Source organism: Corticium candelabrum, chromosome 6, assembly GCF_963422355.1.
Source record: "Corticium candelabrum chromosome 6, ooCorCand1.1, whole genome shotgun sequence".
In the NCBI taxonomy this organism is placed as follows: Eukaryota; Metazoa; Porifera; class Homoscleromorpha; order Homosclerophorida; family Plakinidae; genus Corticium; species Corticium candelabrum.
The window spans coordinates 4594785-4621253 of NC_085090.1; the positions used below are offsets into that span (position 1 = coordinate 4594785).

Genomic DNA, 26469 nt, shown 5'->3' on the forward strand with positions numbered 1-26469 from the left:
TTGAACAAGGTACAGTCAGTGAACGCTACCTTGCATGTTTGGGAAATCGTGAATAAACAATACTGTACCATATTGTGCCCATGTTTCTGTATTGCATTGCTAAGAATGAATATTTACCTTTTAAAAATAATTAGCAAATTGATTCATTGGATACGGCTAGTATTATGCCCAATTGATTTCTTGCTGACGGTACTATTAAAATATCCCATGTGAAAATACAAATTAAATGAGTGAATTCGAAAATGCACAGCCACTGCATGTTACAGTATTATACCAAAAGTTGCGGTTAAAGACCGTGATTCTGCATGGCACATCTACATTTCAATCTTTCCCGTGCAAATAGTATGCACTTGGAAATGTGAAAGCAGATCTATAACACAAAATTGCTATCTTTTCCCGACTTTGCATTACAATGTGAGATAGCCCTTAATTTATTACATTTTGGTTTGCACATGACAATATTAATATTGTGATAATCCTAAACGTCAAGGAAGTAGTATACATACAGTCTACGTGCAAACGTCTTTTTCACTCTCAAACAACTGGATTTAAATTCTTTCCTAAACCGAACATTCAACAAAGTTATTGACAGCAACAAAAAGTTTATACATTCTTCTTTATCTGCGCTCTATAGCTAGTTACCGAGGCGAGAGCAGCCTAGGGGAATAGCTAGCTTGCATGGAAAGCGTATTGTGATCACAGGCACATGAGACGCATGTATGTGTATGACACCTTTTTGGATAGTTCTACTTGCGTACTTTACATTTCTCCTGGCAAGATAAAGATAAAATCTTGCAACTTGCAAAAGGGCATCTATGTCAAGCAAGCCATCTCTGCTAGCAAAGGCAAGGCAAAACTCTTTCTTCAAGTCGACTAAATACGGTAGCATGCACAAGAGCAACAGCCATTATGCTTCATACAATTTTTGCCATTTGTATTGGGGTATGAGGCAATCCACACCCTTTCTTCTTCATACCTATTAGAAAAAGGGGATTATACGAATTTTCTGTGCAGACTGTAACACACCTAATAATTGGTTAAGCTGCCCTAAGACATGTACCAGCCATTTTCTGGTGCCTCAAACTTATCTTAGCTTCATGCAGATACCGAATTGGACTCAGGCTGCAAACAAAACAAGTTATAGGATGTTGCAATTTCACATTCATAGATATTAAAATTATAAACATTGAATGAATAGTTTCTGCAGTTACAATAAATTTCATTCTGGTATTGTCTACGCCAGTTTTGACTATGTGGAGGCCGATTTTCATTGGTGCTTCACGGGTCAGGAAGGTCGAGCATACTACTGCACAGCATTGCTTGCCATCTCACACCCTTGTTTGTTATATGTAGTAAGAAGATATACCCATCAAATGTGTTAATGATATGTTCTCAACCATTCCACCAATAACGGATTCAAACGTTTATTCTCAGCTGTAAGGAATACAAACCTTGTGCTCCACACAATCACTCTTGAACAGAGACCAAAAATTTACAGTAACTACACTTGTACATAGTGACCATCTTAAGTTATTGTATTGAAATCTAGCACCAAACCCATGTGTGGTGACAACCATATATAACAATTTGTATCATAATGGGTAGCTGTAACATAACAGCATCGGAGCATTCGCGCCTGTCTTGTATCATTGTTAGACTGCCAATTACCACTTTACTTGACTACAATTAAATACAGTGGTCAGAAAGATCAAGAAATTCCTATTGCAAGCCACAGTAAAATTTGCCTGTATCACATTCAATCATTATAAACAACCACTATTTTGCTACATTTTACACGACGCATTGAAATTAACCAAGAACATAACTACAGAGTAGACCAAGACTGTACTACGTAAGAGTCTCAACACGTGGTACAATACTTGTCATTGACATGCCATTAGTAGGTCATTCAACATCCAGCTCAAAAGGGTCCTCATATACAGTCTCCTCTGTAGCAGCTTCACCCAGATTGTAAACCGGATTACTAAAATTCATGACTTTAGCTGCCCTGGGTACATCATATTCCGAATGATTTTCTGTAGGGTTTTCACCAACTAGTCTTCTGGTAGGAAGACTTACAACAAAATCCTCAACATGGGCAAAGTTCATATGTTCAGCATTGTTCTTTGGAAGGCCCATTAATGTATCATAAGCATTTTCATTGGATGGGAGCTTCGATGAAAATGGTCTGCAATCATCTAAAATCTTGCCGCCACCACAGGCTGCAGCATTGCCTATAAACATAGTACAGCTGACGTCACATGATAACTCCACAAGTCAAAAATCAAAACCTTGGCATGCAGCATCAGCTGCCGAATTGATTTGAAAAGACGCAACTGGTAACCTAAATCAACCGAGCTTGAAATGTTTTGAAAACAGTTAGAAAGTATAAAAAAACCTTGGTCGTCCTGAATCGTTTTGATAACGTACAGTAGTCCTTCATAACATAAAATAATAAAATTTAACAAGAGCAAATGCACCACAAACTAGACGAAAGTACAAGTTCACTGTAAACACAAACGTATGTAATATCAGTTTACCCAATATACGAAACAAAGTGAATACTGGCTTTACACTAGACGATTTGGCTCGAGCCAATTTTTCTTGCCCATGCTAATTTGGCAAGACTGGTGGCATGTTTACACTATCTGGGCCAACTGGGAGTAGTGGTACGTCTGGCATGCTTTGCACACCGGGCATGAACAAGAAAATACTGTCAATCAAATTCTAACCTACACATCAGTCCAGTTTTCGCCAAAAGAAATCCCCATGATCCTACTATGGCTTGTAATTTTGACAATAATCTGGGAGGAAGCAGCCGGAAAATTGTTTTGTGTATTGCTGCCCAGTAACACGAAAATATGTAACAGGTAGTTAGGCTTAGCTCGTGTCTGGCCCTATGGTTTAGATCGGGATAATTTAGCATGGGCTCATTGCACTTAGCTCGACCCAACACCGTTTATACAGGGCCAAATTAGAATGGGCTAGGCTCACGCCAATTTGGCACAAGTCAAATCATCTACTGTAAAGCCTGTAAAACATGTACAAATTAAAACATATAAAAACCGATCCATGTCAACCATCTGGCAAGAAGGCAACCAGACAGGCAACAATTGACAACAACGTTCCAGAACAGAATTTAACAAACCAAGGGCACATGTACACAACTACAGACTATATACACATAAACACAGAGACATACCACAAACAGACATAAATACACAAAACATACTCAGTTGCAACCGGAACAGCATTTTTTCTTCTCTTTCGACACACGACAACGATAGTAATCAGTATTACAAGGAGCAACAAAACTCCACCACCGACTGCTGCCCAAATCCACATATCAACTTTCTTAACATCTCCTGTCTGAGTGTTTGTACTGCTTATGACAACTAAATCAAAACAACACGTATCACACATCGACCAATAAATACATAAATAACTTCATAAACCTGGGGCAATTTCACAGTTGCCGTTATTCCACACTAAATCATTATTGCAGTCACAGAGTCCAGTGTCTGGACTGCACTGTCCATCGATACACTCTTCTGCACATTTCATGGTACATCCATCTCCATAGTAACCAGAGTCACACCCTACAACAAAACACAAAGATGCAAATGGCAAAGAACAATACACACATTGCATGCATATACTAATAAGAACACACCTTGTTCGCATTTTGTTCCAATACGTCCCCTTGGGCACACACAGCCCGTTTTCCAATTGCATTCACCAATTTCACAATTGCATGGTTGACACCCGACTCCGAATGTATTGTTAGAGCACACTACAATGCAACAAAACAGACACAATCAACTGATAACATAACAAAGCAGGTGATTATAAAATCAGGCATTATAAAACCTAAGTATGAACTACATCAACATTTCAAAAATAAATGAACATATAGATTAATGAGTTAATATACCTGTTGATATCAATTAATACAGCAGGTGATACACTGACGCCACAGACATTGTTGTTGAAAGTTAACTGACATGATTCATGCATTATACAATGTTAACTAACTTCTCTCGTAGCATTTGACTGCCAACCAATCAACTTGATCAATAACAAAGTTCATAATAATCTAATATTGAAGTGCTTACGATGCAGCAAACTAAAATCTTGCATCTTGCACTGTATGGAACAAATTACACAAACCCAGCCACGTCACAAACAAAGACTTACTCAACAGAAAGTGCTTACTAAATTGAGTGTCACTGTGGTATGACGGTATTCATGCAACTGCAATTAATCAAACACACTTCCAAACAAGCAACTTAGTATTGATACACTGCACACAATCTTTTCATGTAAACATACAAGCACATAGCATGACATGGGCTAAACTAGCATCGTACCAAACCCTCTCGAATCGTCATGCCCGGTTCCCCTATAACAGGTCAACGACAGAGAAGGTCTGGGATCATCCCGCCTACCGTTTATGCTATTATATGATCAAATTAGCTCGTATGTCACCAAGCCTCAGGCTACTAATATGATTAGTCTAATAGTTATTCTCATGTGTCACACGAAATGTCTTGCAACAGACTTGACCTTCCATTCGTACTCTACTCGTTTCCTTTCAATGTTGGTATCCTGTCTCTACGCAAGCTCTACGTATTTGCCAACCTCTCTGCAAGAGAGGGCTTCCTCTCCAAAAGACTCAAGAGCGCAAGTGCTAGTTATGCAACACCGTGTCTGACTGCACGCGCTACCAGGCTACAAATGTTCCAAATCGTACACGAGCTTCTGGATTTCATATTGTTCTCGTAGCCTAGCACAGTAATAGAGTGGTGCCTAGTGCATCCCTAGTCCAAGCTATCTAGACTGCTGATCGAATCACATTAAACCTCACAGCTTCAGAAAACGTGAATCAAACTCAGGATCGTGTGAATGAATCTTTTTCCATGCAGTAAAATGAATCTCTTCCCATGCAGCTACAGGAACGAAATGTAAACAGTGAATGTATGCAAACGGATATCACAGCTAGCATAACTTTGATGAAAGAATGGGATTCATAATTAGCTAAGAGCATGAAAGTGTTGACATTGGTGACTTGAGGTGACACTAGGTGAAGAAAGAAGGTGGGGTGATCTCAGACCCTCTCCAGCGCTGTCCTTGTCGAGTAGGAAAATAAGACACAAAGGCACGAGAGGGTCTGGTAGAGGTTAGGCTAGACCAGACTATAGCCCCATCATCTAAAGGCGTGGTCATAAAAATTGTGGACTGTGAATATGTGTAAAGACCAAAGCTGTATATATTATATACACCACCCTTTTTTCTAGTCTGGATCTGCCACTGATTCTACCGGTTCAACCAATTAGAAGCCAATAAAGTGGGCGTGTCCATAGAAAGTGGTCATGTCAGTAGCATTGTGCAGTTTAGCCCCTTAGTTCCTAGATGTCACACTACACCCCTGAATCAAACAACAAATGCTAGTTAGACATCTTACTTTGATTACAATCGGTTCCTCTCCATCCTGCAGGACAGACACAAGTTCCACTGAATCGATCACAACTTCCTCGTTTGCAGCTGCACTTCTCCTGACAATTCCGTCCAAAAAATCCAGGTTTGCAAGCTACAGAAACAAAGACAACAAACTAGCTGTAAGCTTCCTCAACATGCATGATCACAGTTGTGGCATTAGATGAAACTAGAAGTTACCAACTATATATATATATATATATATATATATATATATATATATATATATATATGTATCCCATTGCTAGGGGAGTTCAAACGAGCCTAGATCATCCCATCGTCCTTGTCGACCGCAAATTACTGTATGATAAAAAATCTATCAAGTTGTCAACACACACACACATCAACTGTGATACACATATAAATCAACGATTCTTAGTCATTCGATGTATAAATTGAACACAGAAGATGTTCAACCATCAGACGATGATCTTGATTGGCTGCCTCACTAACATGCTCGAGAGGGCAAACAGGATATAAATTAGTTTTTATCACATGTCACTCAGGCAAAATTGAATTGAAGTGATTGGTGCTAGCTACTCTATGACTTGCCATAATTGATAGGTAAAGCCAAATTCTTCAGTGATAACAGTAGTCCATCAGCAACAAGAAAATTTTCAATAAAACCATATTCAATTAGGATAATAAATTACTAGAATGACTCACAAACATTGCTCAGCAGGGTAATCCTGTACATTATACACCTATGAATTGATTTCAGTACTTTCAACAATGTTCCCTGGTTTGCTATCTTACCTAGTTAATTAAATAAAATCATACAAAAACATCTGTCTTGTGATGACAAAACATACTTGCTTTCAATACATTTTACAGTAGAGTAGCAGTTTTGTAAAAGTTGAATTCCAATTATCAGCAGCTACACGATATTGCGAAAACATGGCTAGCAAGCATCAATGTTCCCAAAATGTGAAATAGTTGTATAATCAGCGACATACAATAATTAGCTGTTTCAATTCATGACAAGATACCACATATTTACCTTGACTGCAGTTATCTCCTGTCCATCCTGAAAGACATGTGCACCTTCCATCAAAACGATCACAAGTTCCTTGTTGACAATGACATTGGAGTTGACAATTGGGACCATAAAATCTGGATGTACAAACTAGACAGCCAGAATAGATCTAGCTATGACTAAAAGAAACGTTTATGCTGCAACTAACTTTCATCACAACGAAGTCCAGTCCATCCACTTGGACAAACACAAGTACCATTAAATCTATTGCAGTCATCGAATTTGCAGCTGCAATTGTGTTGGCAGTCTTCGCCGTAGAAGCCAGCAGAACATGCTGTCAACAATACAACAGTCATCACAAACTGGTAATCAACACACCAAACTAAATGCAATCAAAGAGCATCTACGTTCTGAGCACATGTTGCCAGTCCAGCCAGAAGTACAACTGCAGTTGCCAGTCATATGATCACACTCTGCACCATTTTGACATAGACATATATAAAGACAACCTTCTCCCCACGTACCATTTAAGCATTTATCATGACATGTTAATCCTGCAACACATTTATACACACAATAAACAAACAAACTTGTATAATGCAATACCACTGTTCTACATCAAACAGCTAAAATCATTTCTTGCTGACTTGATCTCAAAACACATTGAAAACAGATAACACTAAAACAACAATAAAATGTTTAATGTCTAGCTGTGCTGCCTGCTCAGTGTGTGTTTAATTAAGTTAACGTGTCGAATGAGTCAGTAAGCCTTACAATGTATGCTGTATGAGCTCAAATAATTACACCCCCCTGTGGGCTTCATTTCAAATATAATAGCTATTTGGTTGTTTACACATTCTTCTACATACCTAAACCGGATCCTCATCAATAAAATATGCTACAGTACAGACCTTAGATAATGGCAAGCAAAATGACTACAAATACATGTGACAAGTAGATGTCTGTTTGTCTTTTAATGGACAGCCTACCAAATACTATTTCTTCTTTGAGAGTTAAAATGGAGACATATTACCAACGTCTTACCTGTCCATCCAACAGGGCAAATGCAAGATCCAGTCACAGGATGGCAGTGAAACTTGCAATTGCATGAATTCTGACAACGTTTACCAAAACTACCTTTAGGACAATCTGAAAGCAGAGAAATGAACACATAATTAACAGAGTAACAGTTACAAACAAAAACTCACCAAACATCCACCCACACACACAAACCCGCCAGCTGCCTGCCTGCCCTCTTGCCCCAAACACACATGTTTGAGAGCAATAAAACCACAGGCTAACACAAACTGGTCATGTGTCATGCATAACTCAATTATGAAAGATAACATACTTTGGCTGCAATCACTTCCAGTCCATCCAGCAGGGCAATCACATGTGCCATTAAAGCGATCACAAACTCCACGTTGACAGTGACACCGATTTTCACAATCACGGCCATAAAATCCAGACTTACAACCTACACAGCAACAGAAACACAGAAACATAATACCAACTAAGTACAACAAAGAGGTGTCCTAAACTGACTCTGATCACATCGAAGTCCAGTCCAACCCTTTGGACATTGACAACTTCCATTCCTGGGGTTACAGTCATTAAATTCACAGTTACATTGTTGTTTGCAATCTTTGCCATAAAAGCCACTGCCACACGCTAGATCACAAAAACAGTCTACACTTTGTCAAGTAACACTTCTTAATTAACTGGAAACTTCACATTCTGAGCAAGAGCTGCCCATCCACCCAGAAGTACAGTTGCAGTTGCCGTTCACGTGATTACATGAAGCATCATTCTGACATTGGCATGGTTGACTGCAGTTATATCCCCATGTGTCAGATGAGCATTTAGTGTGACAAGTTTCACCTAAACCCAAAGAAAAGCAATAATAAGACTTCAGCTGTCTAAGAATTATGGGTGTCTGCCTGCTTGCCTATGTGTTATTACATCAACAACAATAACCACCAAAATATTCAAGCAAAAGATAAAGATACACACTGTCAGTGTGTATTAAATAAAATAAATACCACAAATCAGTTAATGTCCTAATGAACAAATTGCTTAATAAAAAACTAATATGTACAAAAAATTAACAAATGACTTTGTAGGCTAGAGGTATAAAATCCATCGTTTAAGTTAAAGCAGCATTAGTTAGGCTATTCCAGTTAGTCTCCAGGCCTAGGGGTATGGTTGACGTTTTCTTAGAGGGAGAGGGGAGGTATGGATTTAGTTTAGTAATACCTGTAGTCATAAGTACATACCAGATTGCAAGCGCACATGACTCTTTTTCTCTGGCGAGCATCAGAGGCAGACAAAAAAAAATGTGTCTAAGTTGCGATTTCTTAGGGAAGAGGGGGTTAAAAAATGAAGTCATCCATGAAGTCATCCATATTCTCAGCTTGGAGTGTAAATGGAATAGCCCATTATTAGGTGAACTAAAATAACCCCTTAGTCTGTCTCTCTGCATGTCAGTCTGTTAGCTTGCTGGCTCATCTTTCTCTACTTCTTCTTATGTGTAAACAAATGTTCTATTTATATCACCTGTCCATCCCGCATGGCAGTAGCAGTGACCTGTCACTGGATTACAGCTAAACTGGCATTGACATGAACCTTGACAGTCTATACCAAAACTCCCATCTGGACAATCTGTAGCAACAAGTAAAAGTCACCGAGGCCACCACAATGACTGTATGCCAGCTAAATGAATTACTAATTACCACATTCTAAGTAACATTATTTACAGTTTGTTGGTCATAATGTTCACATACTGATGATAAATTGCAATAAAATTGAAACGCTTGACAATCAAGCACGTTAAAGACTAACCACAAACAAGTGGCTATAAATGCACCAAATCTACATTAGTAATAAAAATAGGTCCACAGAAGCAACCACAGATGACTTTTCGGCAACTCACACAAAATCACATGGTGTCCTCTATCCAACTTCCCAACACCTAAATATTAATAACAAGCTACCTAATTACCACCTCTTTGAAAGACTCCAACATTTTGTTAAGAGCAAATGCAATCAAAGTAATACTATAAATAAACTATATTTAATTAATATCATTAAATTTCGCACGTTTGCTCTTGACGCTGTTTCGTACACATAATATATTTGTACACACCAATAGCACACCGATATGTTAGTGCACACACTTAACCAAAGTCGGACCATCAAAGTTTGTCTGGGTATGCCCTGTGCAGATCCAGAAACTATACTTTCAGCAATGAAATGAGGAGCAAACAACGATTGAGTAGCAGTTTGAAGCAGGCAGGTCTTCGTCGGTGGCTAAAGGAAGATGAGCTACCACAACCTCAACTACCTTGGCTACCCAATCCAAACCATATAGCACATTCTGCTTCACAGAACAATATTGTTGCCGCCAACCGTGCTGTTGAGAATGTTCTAGATAAAAGTAGGGCAAAGTGAGGTTCATACTACATTTATGATTGGAAACTAGAGCAGCAATAGAAAAGCCAGCCAAAGACACTAGTCTTGTGGCAGCAACAGAACTAGTAACAAAGAAGCTTTGCCACCATGTTACGAAGTCAACTGTCCAAATGATTATAAATACCAATTGAAAACGTCTTGCCACGATGCATGCTGCCAGTGATAGTAATGGAGCTTCCCACCAAGCCACGTGGTCGTCCTCTCTACATAGGCTAAGATTAGGACACAAAGGTCACATTGCCATTTGCGATAATAGCGGTGCAGTTAATTTAAGATTATTATTGTAAACTTAAATTCTAATATTCATGTTAATTCAGTACAATCAGCTACTGTACGCAAAATACCTATATAAAATCCATACGAAATATACTGGGTTTACAATATACAGCATTTATTAATGTAATAAATGTCATCAAACCCTGCAAATAATCAGACCCAATTCTTCAGCAAAATCACAAAACAATACCTAGTTATGCTAAACTGTAATTCAACACATATTCATCTAATTCAGATAACATTTTACACCAGGCTTACTTTGACTGCAATCACCGCCTCTCCATCCTGCTGGACAGCTACATGTTCCACTGAAGCGATCACACGTACCACGTTTGCAAACACATTTGTGTCTGCAGTTAGAACCATAAAATCCAAATGGACATTCTACACAGCAAAGCACGATGATCTACAAAATTGTAAACTTGAAGAAAACAGACTGAGTATGAAGTAACCAAATTATTTGTTTCTATCTGAAACAGTACACTGACTGCAACGGTTCCCCATCCATCCAGCCAGGCAGTCACAATCAATACAATCTCAGGATAACACCTGCTAGTCAAGCATTACTCTATTATGAAAGATGACATACTTTGGCTGCAATCACTTCCAGTCCATCCAACAGGACAATCACATGTGCCATTAAAGCGATCGCAAACTCCACGTTGACAGTGACACTGATGCTCACAATTACGACCATAAAATCCAGACTTGCACCCTAAAAGGAATGGAAAAGTAGTACTTAATAGTAGCTAAATAATACAAAGAGGTGTCTTAAACAAACTCTGATCACAACGAAGCCCAGTCCAACCCTTTGGACACTGACAACTTCCATTCCTGGGGTTACAGTCATTAAATTCACAGTCACATTGCTGTTTGCAATCCTTGCCATAAAAGCCACTAATGCACGCTGGATCACACAAAAAGTCCACACTCAGTTAACTAAACATTTCATTAACTGAAAATGTTACATTCTGAGCAAGTGTTTCCCTTCCACCCAGAAGTGCAGTTGCAGTTGCCGTTCACGTGATTACAAGATGCACCATTCTGACATTGGCATGGTTGACTGCAGTTATATCCCCATGTGTCAGATGAGCATTTAGTGTGACATGTTTTACCTAAACACAGAAATGCAATGAAAAGACTTCAACAAAGCTGTCTAAGAATTTGGGGTGTCTGTCTGCTTGACCGTCTGCCATTTCATGAACAATAATAACAACCAAAAACTCAAGCAGAGAGAGACATAAACAATGTCAGTGTGCACTAAATTGATTAAATACCACTATCAGTTAAAATTCTAATGTACAAAAGTCTAAAACTAATACGTAGAAAATAATTTAACAAATGACTCTGTATGCTGCTGTAATGTCAATTGTTTAAAGCAGCATTAAAGGAGAACTCTCACCCAAATCAGCAATCTCTCAGATGAAAGCTGTCACTTCATGATACAACCATTTGCAACCTGTTACTGCAGAAGTTTACCGTAACAAAGAAATAAAAGCATTGAAATTATCTGTGTAGGCATGTTTAATACCCCATATGTGGCATGGGAGTAACTCTGATTGCTGGTTAGCAAGAAAGGCCGATATCTGTGCACTTTTCAAGGCAAGGATTGTGAGACATATGGTGGAAAGTTGTGATTTATTGACTAAAGCAAACTGGGACCCCAAACTTATCACGCAAGTATCAAATGTGTCATTACAACCATGGAGCCTCAAAAGGAGACCCTTTTAGGTTAGCTCATAGATCATGTGTCGCTGCCTTTTGAGTGTATTAGAAGCACTATGTATTTAAACCCTAAAGTAGTTACTTCCAAACAAGGGCAGAGAGTAACATTTCGTGCTACACACTGAGAATGGTCTGAACAACTCGTTACCCATTCTCTGCATCTGTGGCTGGCTGGACCGTAAGCTTCCTGCAGGAAGACACTAGGCCTTGTATCTTTCTTTCAAGAAGTTACCATTTGGTGAGTTCCCTTTTAATCATTTGGTAAACTACTATAACTTGTGTCTGTCTCTCTGCCTGTCTGTGTCCATCTGCTAGCTTGCTGGCTCATCTTTTTGTCTACTTCTCCTTATGTGTAAACAAAACATATAATTCGTATAACCACCTGTCCATCCTGCAGGGCAATAGCAGTGGCCTGTCACTGGATTACAGCTAAACTGGCATTGACATGAACCTTGACAGTCTATACCAAATCTTCCATCTGGACAACCTGTAGCAACAAGTAAATATCACTGAGTTCACCACAATGATTGCATGCCAGCTACCCGTGAATGAATTACTAATTACCATACAAATTAATAAATAGAAAACCAAAGGAACACTAAGGGCATATGACAAGAATAACTCATCTCACTCTGAAACCAAGTAGCAAATAATAAACACATACATATCATGTGATCATTACATTGAGGTATGCTAAGTGCATGAGATTGTACGTAGAAATAGTTCAACAAAACCAATAGCAAACAAGACAGCTTGTAAAGAGATTCAACTGCATGACTAAAAAGTTCTCAACAATATCAGAGAAAATGAGGTATGCATCTTGACACTAAGTCTCGTCTTTTTCAAGAACACTACTTCAGTGTTCTCACCAGTAAAGTCAGTACCATCAAATGACGGTTGGGAAAGGAAAGACACGTTTGGAGCAGGGAAAACAGCATTTATTGATGGTTGGGAATAAAATTGGAAAGTCTTAGCAAACATAGTGTGGGATGTTTTCCTACACTAGATATAGACTAGTGATTTTCAGCAAAACATATGCACATACTGACTATATACATGCAAACAAATCTAAACTAGTACAGTAGTGTAAATATATATTAAGTCCACAGAAGCAACAGTGGATGACTCTTCCAACAGCCCAATTCTCCTGAAATCACCTAATTTTCTCTATGCAATTTCCCAACACCTACCTATTAGGAACAAGCTACCTAATTAACACCTCTTTGAAAGACTCCAACATTTTGTCAATACCAAATGCCATCAAAGTAATACAGGACATTTACGTAATAAGGTAATAAATGTAACTAAAGCTTGTAAATCATCAGCCCCACTTCCTCACAAAATTCATGAAACAATACCTAGTTACGTTAAACTATAATTAAACACATATTTGTCTAATTCAGATAACATGTTACACTAGGCTTACTTTGACTGCAATCACCACCTCTCCATCCTGCTGGACAGCTACATGTTCCACTGAAGCGATCACAAGTACCACGTTTACAAACACATTTATGTCTGCAGTTAGGACCATAAAATCCAGATGCACATTCTACACAACAAAGCACAATAATCTACCAAAAATGTAAATTTTGAAAACTACAGACTGAGTATAAAGTAATCAAACTATTTGTTAAATATCTGTTTCTATTCAAAACAGTACCCCGATTGCAACTGTCTCCTGACCATCCAGCTGGACAGTTACAAGTTCCATTGAAACGATCACAAGCTCCTCGTTTGCAGCCACATTTCAACTCACAGTTATGACCATAAAATCCTGGATCACACTCTGCAAATCCAAAATTAATTAAATAGTAATAATGATAACAGGAAACATCTAACTCACTCTTATAACACTGAGTTCCAGTCCATCCATTCGGACACACACAACTACCAGTGTAACGATTGCAATTATTGAATTGACAGTTGCAATGCTGTTCACAATTGCTGCCATAAAATCCTGTTTTGCAAGCTAATTTAACAGCAACACACAAGATTACTTTAGGTTGCAAACAAGACTCGGTTTAGTGAGATGTTTACGTTCTGAGCATGTGATGCCAGTCCAACCTGCAGTGCAACTGCAGTCTCCACTCACGTGATCACACGCTGCACCATGAAGACATGTACAGGACTGATTACAGTGTACTCCCCATGTACCAGACGGACACTTGTCATGACATGTCACACCTGCAGTATCAATTTGTGTAAACATTCAGAAACAAGTAGCTTGTAATATCATCAATGTCACACCAACAAAACCAATTTTAATCATATTTTGCGTCATGTCTGTCTATGTTGGTGAATGACTTTCTATATGAATTCTGTCAGACTTCGTTACATTGCTTCACTCTCATTGCCTTTAATTTATTTAGTTGTCATCTCAGATCACAAGTCTGTTTATCTAAAATCTTTCTGAAATTCGAGTTATATAAATTTCTATAGCAAAGAGTTAAATTCTCTGTCCATCCACCCATCACCATCTGTTCACTTTAATTAAAGGAGAACTCTCACCAAAATCAACAATCTCTTAGACGAAAGCTGTCACTTTAAGACACAACCTTTTGCAACCGTTTACTGCAGACGTTTACCATAATAAAAAATAAAGCATTGAAATTACTTGTGTTGGCGTGTTTAGTACCTGTATGTGGTATGAGCGTAACTCTGATTGCTGGTTACTAAGGAAGACCGATACCTGTGCACTTTGAAAAGTAAGGATTGTGAGACATATGGTTGGAAGTTGTGATTTATTGACTAAAGCAAACTGGGACCCCAAACTCATCACGCAAGTATTGACTGTGTCAATACAACAGTGGAGACCCTTCTTAGATTAGTTCATAGATCAATTCTCGCTGCATTTTAAGTGAGTTAGGAGCACCTAAAGTATGATTAAACCTAAAGTAGTTACTTCCAAACTAGGACAGAGAGTAACACTCCGTGGTACATACAGGGAACTGTCTGAACAACTCGTTGCCCATTCTCTGCTTCTGTGGCTGGCTGGACCGCAAGCTTCCTGCAGGAAGATACCAGGCCCTGCATCTTTGTTTCAACAAGTTTAGTATTTGGTGAGAGTTCCCCTTCAATCAGTCAGTTTGTAGATCTGTCTTTAGCTAAATCTGTCTGTCAGTTATCTGTCCATCTGTCTGCCTCTTCTCTCTTTATCTCTATGAGTATGTTCCAATATTAATCTGCATTACCTGTCCATCCTGCTAAACAGCTGCAGCTACCAGTTACTGGATCACATGTAAACTGGCAGCTACATACGTTGGCACAGTTCTTACCAAAAGTATGATCAGGACAACCTAAAAAGAACAGCAGGGCATTCAATTGCAGTACAGTAATACTCACTGCAAATAAGAGATTCAAATCATATCCAAGTAATAAGAAACATGGTTAATTAGTTCTACAGACAATCATACAAACATTTCTCACATTAAACTTCAAACCATCCGCAAGCAAAATCAACTCAATGACAAGTTGCCATTCAATGTGCAGTGTAGTTAATAAGACATACCCTGACTGCAGTCATCGCCGGTCCATCCAGCAGGACAGTAACATGTTCCATTAAAGCGATCACAACTGCCTCGTTTGCAGTTACATTTCTCCTCACAGTTACGCCCATAATATCCAGCATCACACTCTATACAAACCAATGCAAAGCGAAAGAACAAATTAACATAGGCAATTACATATGTTGCAACTACCACTTTACTTACTTTTATAACATCGAGTTCCAGTCCATCCATTTGGGCACACACAACTCCCAGTGTAACGATCGCAATCAACAAATTGACAGTTGCACTTCTGTTCACAATTACTGCCATAAAATCCTGCACTGCAAGCTGACGTACCATACAAAATACTTCAGGTTACAGACTAAACTTCATTCAGTAAAATGTTTACATTGTGAGCATGTGACGCCCATCCAGCCTGAAGTACAACTGCAGTTTCCATTCACAGGATCACAAGTTGCACCATTAAGACATGTACATAGCTCCTTGCAGTGAATGCCCCACGTGCCAGCTGGACACTTCCAACGACATGTCACACCTGCAATATGGTGTAGTACAGGAACATTTACAAACAAGCAGTTTGGTATATTGTTAATGTAATACCAACAAATCTATCTTGCACAAAGTATCCATACATGTACGGGTACCTCAGCTACTACTGTCTAATACAATTTTGTCCACGATTTTGTTCTAGTGCTTGACTTTGACTGCTTTTAGTTTGCTAATTGTCCTTTACATCATCAGTCTGTTAAAACCAAATCTGTCTAATATGCCAACTTCTGTATCACAATTTATCTGTCATGTGACTAATTCTCACTACGTCTGTCCACTAGTCACTCACTTTCGGTCTGTTAGTTGTTTGGTCATCTGCCTGCCTGTTTATCCCTCCTTCAGTCTGTTACAATCAAAATCTGCAATACCTGTCCATCCAGCTGGACAGATGCAGATCCCAGTTACCGGATCACATTTGAACTGACAATTGCACCGATTGGAGCAGTTTTTACCAAACGTGCCATCAAGACAACCTACATAAGACCAGTTAACCATTCACATTGCCAATTGCATAATCGAAAGCTAAAAGCTTCTTCCAGTGAAGACAACATGGCTGAAATAGTTCACAGACAATTATTCAGAGATTCTTATTTTAAAGTTCAAAGGCATCCACAAGCAGGAACAACAAGTTGCCATTAACTCTACTCTACTCTACTCAATGTAGACAAACTTTGACTGCAGTCGTCTCCTGTCCATCCAGCAGGACAGTCACAAGTTCCATTAAAGCGATCACAAGTGCCTCGTTTGCAGTCACATTGCTCCACACAGTTATGCCCATAAAATCCAGAATCACATTCTAAAAGCATCAACGATAATATCAGAAAAACAAAGGCACTCACAATTGTTGTAACTAGCTTCTATCAGTTCACTCACTCTTATAACAACGAGGTCCAGTCCATCCACTTGGACACATACAACTTCCATTGAATGGATTGCAGAAATCAAACTGACAGTCACACTTGTCCTTACAGTCAATGCCATAAAAACCTCTTTGGCAAGCTACCATTGCACATTCACACATCAAAATGACATAACACTCAAGTTATGCTTAATCACATTATTATTACATTGTGAGCACGTGCTACCAGTCCAACCTTCAGTACATTGACAGTCTCCAGTTACACGATTGCACACAGCACCGTTGTGGCATAAACATTGCTCCTTACAGCCATATCCCCAAGTACCACTTGGACATTCGTCAGAACACTTACTACCTGCAAAGCAATAATGCTATAACAATAATCTAACCAAATATGAATATATGACTATGAAATAAGCTGCTTCCTCTGCGGTACAAGTCTTAAATCCAAAACCATGAATTACTTGCAGAGAGTCAACAGTCTGGCAAAACTGATATGCACTACAAATGAGGTAGACAATTGACTAGTGTCCATTTGTCGAAGCAGTATACTGACACCCACGCTTGGTAGTAAGTATATATAAATTATATATAGTGCAACCTATAATTTATTGACTATAAAAGACGCTGTAAACACTAAATTCTTCTCTTGACATTTCTGGGAATAAATTAGCTACCAGTCAATTAAAGTTCAAGGCTTTAGGGTCTCACAAGTAACTTTAGTAATTGCAGGAGTCTTATTTGGATACTAAGATGGCAGAATTTATGGAATAAAACTGTGTGCAACCAATGATAAACAGATTAGGCAGCATATTCGTATTCAATCCCTCAGTCATAATTAGTTAAAATCCAAACACAGCTATAAACCACACCGCATATCATTTCTCACCATAACTCTTGTCACACTATTTTATAAGGAACCCCGTCGTTTCACCCACTAAATTACGTGAACTCCTAGAAACACACCGTTCCAGCCAGCCTTGCAGTAACAATCTCCAAGCACGTTGCCACAGCCGTCAGCGTTCGATTGCACACAATCACAATTCAACTGGCAATTTAAGCCATAATTAAAACCCTACAAACAAAAAACTACATCACACACAGACAGATTCAGAAAATATGTTCAGAACTAAACCGAGCAAGGTTGAGAACAGTTCTCTCCTAGCCAGCCATCAGTACAAGTACACACTCCATTCATACGATTACACGAAGCTCCGTTTAGACAAACACATTGCTGGCGACAATTACCGTAGAAACCACTGCTGCAAGGTAACTCACACTGTCTTCCCTGCCAGCCAGCTGCACAAGCACACGAGCCATCAATGTGTGAGCAGATTGCACTATTTTGACATTGACATGTGCGACTACAGTAGAAACCATATGTACCATATGGACACTTGTTCTCACATCTATAAGGCAGAGATAGAAATGACATCAATTGATCTGTGCCAACAAGTTGTACATCTGTTATCCTCTTACGCTGTTCCATGGTAGCCATTGGCACAAATACACGATCCATCTACAGGATCACAGTGTGCACTATTCTTGCATTGACATGCACTCTGACAGCCAGCTCCATACGATCCTGCTGGACAGTTTACCGAGCAAACCGAGTTTGTCCAGCCAGAAGCACAACTGCATTCTCCATTGGATTGATTACACCTACACATAATACAATATCACAAAAAAAACATACTACAAACATTCATCTGTCCCTACACAAATAACCCCTTTTGTCCATTCACACAATATAAGAATGAGAAAAGACGACAACAAGTTATATATTAACTTTCACTTTTGAGATATTCATTTCTCATAGTAATTCTCCAAGTCATGCATACAATTTCTCCAAGAATGGTTCATAAGACCAGCAGCACATCTGTCCATATCTCAGTTGTTGTCCGCTATGTTAAAATCTTTTTCTGTAAATTTCAGACTGTTCATGATTACCCATTACAGAAAACCTCAAGCCCACACTTACCCAAACAAAGTCCAGTGCACAGCTCTGCAAATCCAGACTACAATATATTTCCAAGGCAATTTGTTCCAAGTTACCAAGCATGTTACCTCTCAAACGCACAAGCTAAAGGGCAAACGTCTACCCGAGACAGGGACTATAGCCAACAGCTCTGTGTCACACATTTAGTGACATAGAAAGAATTAAACAAAATAGAATTTCCACAAAAACCAATTTCATAATCACTAATCCAAACCGGTAACTGCTGATAATAGTATAGCACTGTTTAGATTAGCAAGATTCCACTGTATTAAAATCATTTCAAAAGTCCTAGGCACTTGTTCATAAAATTCTTGTATTGTTAATTTGCTAGCAACAGAACTCCTCCTTACACATCTAGATACTATGTCCTTCAATACGTTTTCAAATAAATTCAAATGAAATTGATTATTTCTCTTACAGATATTAGCCTCCAAAGTCCACTCACTCTGTAGTCGTGAGAGCCTTTGTAAAGATTCAAACCCTATGCAAATTCATGCTACACAAATTCACCAGTTTCTTTTGATACCGATGCTTCATCCTATTCAAAAATAAGAGGGTGGAGTTCACATGTTCTGCCCAGAAACAGTCCATCAAAACAACCTTTGCACTCAATGTCTAAGAGTCTGCACATGTTAAATTAGAGACTCTTAATACTCATAAACATTGGGCTTGAGAGAAAATGGCTAAGTGAGAGTGGTAACTTGCTCTGGCCACTGAATTGCTACACAGAAAACTTTGCCCAGGTAAGGACAAAAATTTTATGTCCAATGACATACTCAATGATGTAGCCGTCTGCAACACTACAAATGTTGTCCCTGCCCTCTAGGAGTCATGCACATAAAAACATTTCACTCATCTATTTGCCAGACTCAAGTCCCCTAACTACATTTGATTCTCGTTAAAAACCTTAGATGAGAGAAAAGATTTAGATATGAAAGATGGGCATGACAACAAGCATTAATCACATGACAAAAATTGTCAATCAACCATAGTTGCAAAGCTGCCAGATAACAAAACGGTATGATATGCAATGAATTTCAAAAGTGAACAATAATGGTTTAGAAATCAAGTCGAAATGTAAGAATGTAATAGTAGTGCCCAAAACTCTTAAAGTGACCTCGTAGTCTATGTTAACCTGTTGTTGACAGACTAGTCAACTCATCTCTCTAGTTTGCTTATGATTACACATACCACAATGTGTTCTTCTTCACACAAGGACAATCAATACAATCAATTCCATTCCAATATTGCCAATTGTCCAAACAATCTTTGGAAACAAACAAACACGTTATATCATCTGACACAAACAAATGTGAATCTGTGCTCACGTCTTTCACAATACTGTCCCACCCAGTGATTAGAGCAAGTACACGAACCATCTGAAGGATCGCACAATCCCCCATTTGTACACAAACAAGTCTGATTGCATCCTAGACCATACTTCCCTGAAGGACATTTGTTCTGGCAGTTGTCACCAATGAATCCTGGAGGACAACTAGAAACAAAAAAACAATAACTAAGTAATTAATAACTTAAATATAAATTAATAAATTAAAGAAATCAAGAACATTTTTACCTGCAGGTGCCTGTAAATCTATTGCAGATGCCTCCATTTTTGCAGTTACAAGTAGACAAACAGCCAGGGCCGTGAGAATCAGGTGGACATGGCTTGGTGCATATTGCACCCTTCCACCCACTCTTGCAGTTGCATTGCCCTGTAATGTGGCTGCAGTTGTAAGAGTTGCTTCGATCGCAGAAACACGAGTAACTGCAGTCGTGTCCATACTTCCATGATAAACACTGATGTTCGCATCTAACAAGTCTCACTAAGTCACTGCCATATTGTTAGAATTTTCAAGTGTCACTTACGACGTCCCAAAATATCCAGGCGAACACTGACATGTACCAGACACTCGATCACATGAACCTCCATTTTTACAACTGCATGGAATGCATCCAATACCGTACGTTCCACTTGGGCATGGCACATCACAATTGGTTCCTTTCCACCCAGCCGTACAAGTGCATGTACCATCTTTAGAGTCACACGATGCTCCATTGTGACATGTGCAAATGTTTGCACAGTTTTGTCCAAATGAGTTGCTACACTCTACATCAAACATGGCCAGAGTAATCTCCAAACATCAAACACTACATTCTAAATTTGTATAACACTTCTATCTACAAAACAATGCACAAACTCTGTCATACAGAAAAATGTCTTACATCTACAGGACCCAACAGTAGATACTTACTCTAATATCACAACACTGTCAATAGACTGTCTGACAATACATGCAACATTGTATATTCTATATCCTTGCATACTCATACCCACAACATTTGCAGCATACAAGCTAAGCAGCGAACAGCTATAAGTCTATGGAACCGTAGGAATTAAACAGAAAGCAACAACGACATAACAGCAATTTAATTATTCTTCCCAATACAGATCATGGCAATTCACACGTGAATGGTCTAAATTGCTAGAAAGCTAAATGTCATTGCACCAACACCTTTGAGCACGACAAATCACAGTAGAGAATGGAACAGATAAACATATAATATTCATAATAGCTGTATGTATCAAATGCTCTCTTCAACAATCATAGAAGACAAGACAGGATCAAAACTCAAACACCAACTAGACAAAATTCTGTTTCTACAAACCAGGTCAGCCAACTGTAATAATAATGACTCTCCATTACACCGTTACGCTCGAGTGACCCACCGGTTGTCTCCCTCAAGAAGTGGAAGACCTTTCCTTCTGGAGGGAAAGAACGAGTTGGACACTCTAACCTATTATACCCTTACCAGTGTCCGACAAATTGGTAGCCCGGGCGCTTGGGACAACCAATTCTTTTACGGACAACTGAATAATTGGTGTGTAGTTGCCCAGGGACAACCAAGGTAGTGCAATGGATCTGCTTCACGTGGTGATGCAAAATGGCATGTCAGTCTACTGTAACCGCTACATCTAAAGCAATAATAGCGCGTGGGCAAGAAGACGGCAGGTGGCAAATGCCAAACAAGACAAATGCCAAACAAGGCATATCAAGCTACCAAATGGTGTGATCAAGTGTGCTACTTGGGTACATGTATCAGATGACAAAATACGGGTGTGAACTGCTGTTGTGAGTAATGCATAGTTGCACGTGCTAAGTATGTTAATTTGACAATCTTAACAGAAGTAACTGTAGTTCTAGAGGTGTCATTGTGCGCCTTTCTTCTACAACTCTTGCATGGCATGTACTTTAGCAAATTATTAGCAGGTCGAAACATCTGTCCAGGTGGTGGCAAACGCCACTCCTCAACACATTCTTGCTTCGCGCACAGTATGTATGCACGGTGTGACCACAATCAGAAGAAAGGAGGTCTTAATATCACAACTGCTGCTCTGTAAGACTTTCGTTCTAGCTTATAGTAGTCATTCCAGTGTTGTTCTTGTGTAGACAATCTCAGTCGTGCATGCTTTGTGTTTGTTTCTGATGGTGTCACAATTTGAAGTCGTGATTGATACTAAGTTACTATACAGATATAATAAATCAGTCACTATAGTTTCAGCTTGTAATTGTACATGCATGAATTCTATTGAGTATTTGTGTGCTGCAGTAGTGTGTAACTGAACACACATGCACAAACTCCACAATAGACTAGTAGTGTTGTCTAAGAGGAAATTGCACGAACATCCATAGTCAGCAACGGACAACTGAAAGATCAGTACGTGGTTGCCCGGGGACAACTACAAGTTTTGTTAATTTGTCGGACACTGCTTACATTATTTCTCCGAGCACCTTAAAGGTGCAGCTCACGGTTGGACATGCGCACTGCATCCCTTTGAAAAGGGTGCACTTTTTCAAACACCCAGTAACAGTGAGAACATAGACGCTCCAATTTGCATTAAAGGCAAAGCTGAATGAAGTCTCTCTACAGCCTGAATTGGAATGATCAAGAGGTTACAGTACAAGATTGCGTTAGACCGTGACTCTGGTCACTAAATTCTAGCTTTATAGATGTAGTTCTTGGAATTTTTCGTCTAAAACCTCAAACTGAGGTTGCTACACTGCAGTTTGGGTAAAATTCGACAAGCACCCTCGCACTTTGAGACAGATCAGAGTTCCTTATGCTCTTCACATGACCAGAAACCATACATCACGTTCCTGTATGTCGCATCTGCCGTAGTCACATCTTTCTCTCAGAGTAACGAAGTGCACTCAGTTAACAGTCAGCACCACAATTTCTATTGTTTAAAGCTTACACTGCTGCCGTGCTCATCAATCAACACCTAAATCGCCAGTTTTGTAGTAGTTTCGCCTATTAACCTTTGCGCATGAGCAACATATGAATAGCATTTAAAGGGCTTACTCGCGATCGAAACTGATCTTCTTGCCAGGACACTTGAATGTATGTTATGTCCAATGCCTACAATGAACAAGCTACCTCACTTGAGATCACCTCAAGTGCGCATGTCCAACCGCGACCCTGCACCTTTAAAACTAGAAAGTGCCCAAGAATAAGAAATTTCCATACGTCAGACACATGGCACTTGGCCAAAATTGAATGTACACAAACACACACACACACACACACACACACACACACACACACACACACACACACACACACGCACACACACACACACACACCTTGAACCCTGAACCTTGAAGCCGCCCATGTTGCGAAGGAACATGATATCGGTGTTCTGAGTATACCCAGAATCAATGTCAATAGAAATTGTGAAAATTAACGACCACAGAAATGTGCAGGTCTAGTTAGGTCTCCTAGTCTACGAAAGCTTCTCCCACAAGTACATTGAAAACTACTTGATTGAGACTGGTTATTGGCTGGACATTCATTTCTCTGCCTGGTCTCTGACACTCTCTCCATACCTTCACAACAAAGCTTGAACAGCTCTCCCCTGTCTTGGCACAACTCATAACACACACACACACACACACACACACACACACACACACACACACACACACACACACACACACACACACACACACACACACACACACACACACACACACACACGGACAATGGACAAATGTTTAGCCCTCCACGTCTGTCGACGTCGACCTTGAGGTCAGTTGCAAAGATAGCTCACCCCGCCTCTAGAGACAAGGCCTCCATGCACTACGTGGAGTCTTGGGCCAGCATTACAATCCACCTGGAGCTTGGCCAGAGTCATCCAGGGGCACTGACAATGGTGCAGCTCTGGGACTGGACACCAAGGCCCACACGTAGCCGTCTGCTGCATGATGTTGCTGCCAAACCAGCGGTCTTGTCCACTCCAGTCAATGACCAGGTACTCATTTATACTCCTGAATCGAGAGAAGCAAGTGTGTGTGAGTTTCTTGCTCAAGGAAACTGCAACAGTGTCGCCTCCACCAGGATCGAACCTTCCACCCTCATCACGGAATACAAGATCCCGGATGTCATCACCAACGCTCTACCATCTGCTCCACCGTGCCACACACACACACACACACACACACACACACACACACACACACACACACACACACACACACACACACACACACATGCACACAAATGCACACGCACACACATCTTTATATAGCCGTGACAAATATAAATCACAAAAAAAATATTTTAGTTACTCTTAGAACTGCATTTTTAATTAACTATTGCTAATATTAATTAAAGCAACAAATAATCCCTAAATTACTTTTCACTGTTCTTATAACTTCATTTAATTACTTCATCAAAATTCCCTGCAAAGTGACAATTAAAGTCGCCTACACAACTTACTTGTTAGACAGGCTGGTCCCGTTAATCCTGCCGGACACAGACAATTGAAAGGTGCCACACATTGGCCGCCATTACTTTGACAATCAGGATCACATTCAGCTATGCAACAAATAACTGATGCAATCAAACTCCAACAAATGTGAGCTGTGGCAAATCCAAGGGAACAGTACTTTTATCATTTCCATGGCAACAGCTTTGGGACTCCGAGTAGTTACCATTTGCTGGGTACTACTAAAATCAGTATGCACACTTGACAACAAAATGGCTGCATAAGACATTGAAAACTATACACCAATGACGAACGAATCCACATCTGTGGTGAGTAATGGGTCATCGAGGATAGTGTGGATGCCTAGGCAGTGCGGAATTTGGTTTCCTCGCGTTTTCAATTGCTTCTGTTGAATATGTTTTTAATTTCCAAATCAATATAAACTAGTTAATATTAATAAGTTTCTTCAGCAAAAGAAAGGAAACCCCTTTTCAGAGCGCAAAATCCCCTTTCATTAAATCCTGGATCTGCCACTGCTCAGTGAAGATACACATGGACTTACGAATGGTACACTCGGAACCAGTCCACCCGGAAACACACGTACACACTCCAGGACTCGAACATGTGCCTCCGTTCTTGCACGTTGAAGTACAGCTTGCTAAATAAAGACAAAACATCAAGTAAACTCAAATGTTCCATTGAGTGTTGACGACTCAGACTCTAGTAGCTAGTTAGCTTTAGTATCGTTTACCTCCACGCGACGTTCGCAGCAGCGTAAAATCTTTCACGTAAGCGCTTAAAGCAAGCGAGACGAGCTGACACAAATAAGTTTCGCGAAGATACGGCTCCTACTTTTCGATTGCGACCTACCCGGATGTAGCCAAAACCCGGATAACCGATATGGTATCACGAGCGAAGCGAGCACTGCGTTGGCTGTGATACTGTACTGTCTAGACCACAAAAAATTCAGTCAACGTCACATATATTTTGTCAGCCATTTTCATGTTTGAATTTTATAGTATCTGGTTTAATAGTGCAATGGATGACGTGTGCAGTTGCAGATCAATTAGAACTTTCACATTCTTAATCAATTATACTCAGTCACGCATTAGACTAGAGTTGTTTGGCTTTCCCTACTAGTGCTCAACAAATTTAAAAGTTTGCCATTATCACTAACAATTAGGTACGGTCTGATTCATTTCGGACTATAACTATACATTACTGAACTATTATATTTATTCATAATTTTTATAAAAAATGTAAATCCGTACCTGCACTATTCACAACTGCAAATAAACAACTAATTAATTTAAAACGCACTTTTGATGTCTCCTTCTTTCTCCTAACTATTTTCAGACTAAAACAATTACCGAACAATTGTGTAAATGTTGTTACTGTACAGAATAGCGCATTTTACACAATTCAATTGACTAAAACTGTCTATACAACTTGCTGGTAAAGCAGAGAATTGCTTTAATTATTAAATAATTATTTAAGTAAAATAATATGTGCAGAATTATTTTATTAAGACTAATATGCAAACAGAAGCATTAATTTCTATCACAAGAACATGGATGCAAGCGTATAGAATTTTTTTAAATTTTGGTCTACGGTATGTCAGAGTATTGAAAATTCTAATTTAATTAATGATTTGCATAGAAGGATAATCCTTCTAATTTATAAAATCGTGAAGTGGTATAACGACGCCAAGACATTAGGTACCATTGCTAGTGTAATAGTTTACTTCCTACACAAATCATATGGTCTATTGCGTTTCCATCTGTTTAGAGTCTTTTAGATCAAATTGTTAACAATAGTTTGTACCTTGACAAGTGT

General features: G+C 39.3%; 1 protein-coding gene across 1 annotated transcript; it reads right to left on the reverse strand.

Annotated features, from left to right (window-relative positions):
• Positions 1 to 1663: 1663 nt before the first annotated feature.
• LOC134180793 (multiple epidermal growth factor-like domains protein 6) lies at positions 1664 to 26045 on the reverse strand. Its single transcript, XM_062647978.1, has 44 exons — positions 26029 to 26045; positions 25954 to 25975; positions 25385 to 25448; positions 25196 to 25291; positions 24645 to 24743; positions 20733 to 20973; positions 20440 to 20676; positions 20192 to 20358; positions 20055 to 20130; positions 18344 to 18526; positions 18000 to 18273; positions 17831 to 17939; positions 17073 to 17219; positions 16879 to 17004; positions 16676 to 16801; positions 16374 to 16478; positions 15845 to 15991; positions 15658 to 15783; positions 15456 to 15581; positions 15139 to 15243; positions 13985 to 14131; positions 13791 to 13916; positions 13608 to 13733; positions 13371 to 13496; positions 12327 to 12431; positions 11188 to 11334; positions 11001 to 11126; positions 10809 to 10934; positions 10478 to 10603; positions 9029 to 9133; positions 8207 to 8353; positions 8018 to 8143; positions 7824 to 7949; positions 7517 to 7621; positions 6880 to 7026; positions 6681 to 6806; positions 6497 to 6622; positions 5465 to 5590; positions 3674 to 3793; positions 3456 to 3599; positions 3233 to 3395; positions 2399 to 2437; positions 2292 to 2344; positions 1664 to 2234 (listed from the first exon to the last, which is right to left on the reverse strand). The coding sequence occupies exons 1-44, from the start codon at positions 26043 to 26045 to the stop codon at positions 1906 to 1908; spliced, it is 5730 nt and encodes a 1909-aa protein (XP_062503962.1). The 3' UTR covers positions 1664 to 1905.
• Between the last annotated feature and the right edge of the window lie 424 nt (positions 26046 to 26469).

What these genes read in the sequence shown, in the direction of transcription:
- LOC134180793 (XM_062647978.1), bottom strand. An exon ending in ACTGTTCTCAACCTTGCTCG is followed by an intron (nt 17,940 to 17,999) that starts GTTTAGTTCTGA and finishes TTTTGTTTGTAG; the next exon opens with GGTTTTAATTATGGCTTAAA. An exon ending in AGGAGATAACTGCAGTCAAG is followed by an intron (nt 5,591 to 6,496) that starts GTAAATATGTGG and finishes TTGTTTCTGTAG; the next exon opens with CTTGCAAACCTGGATTTTTT.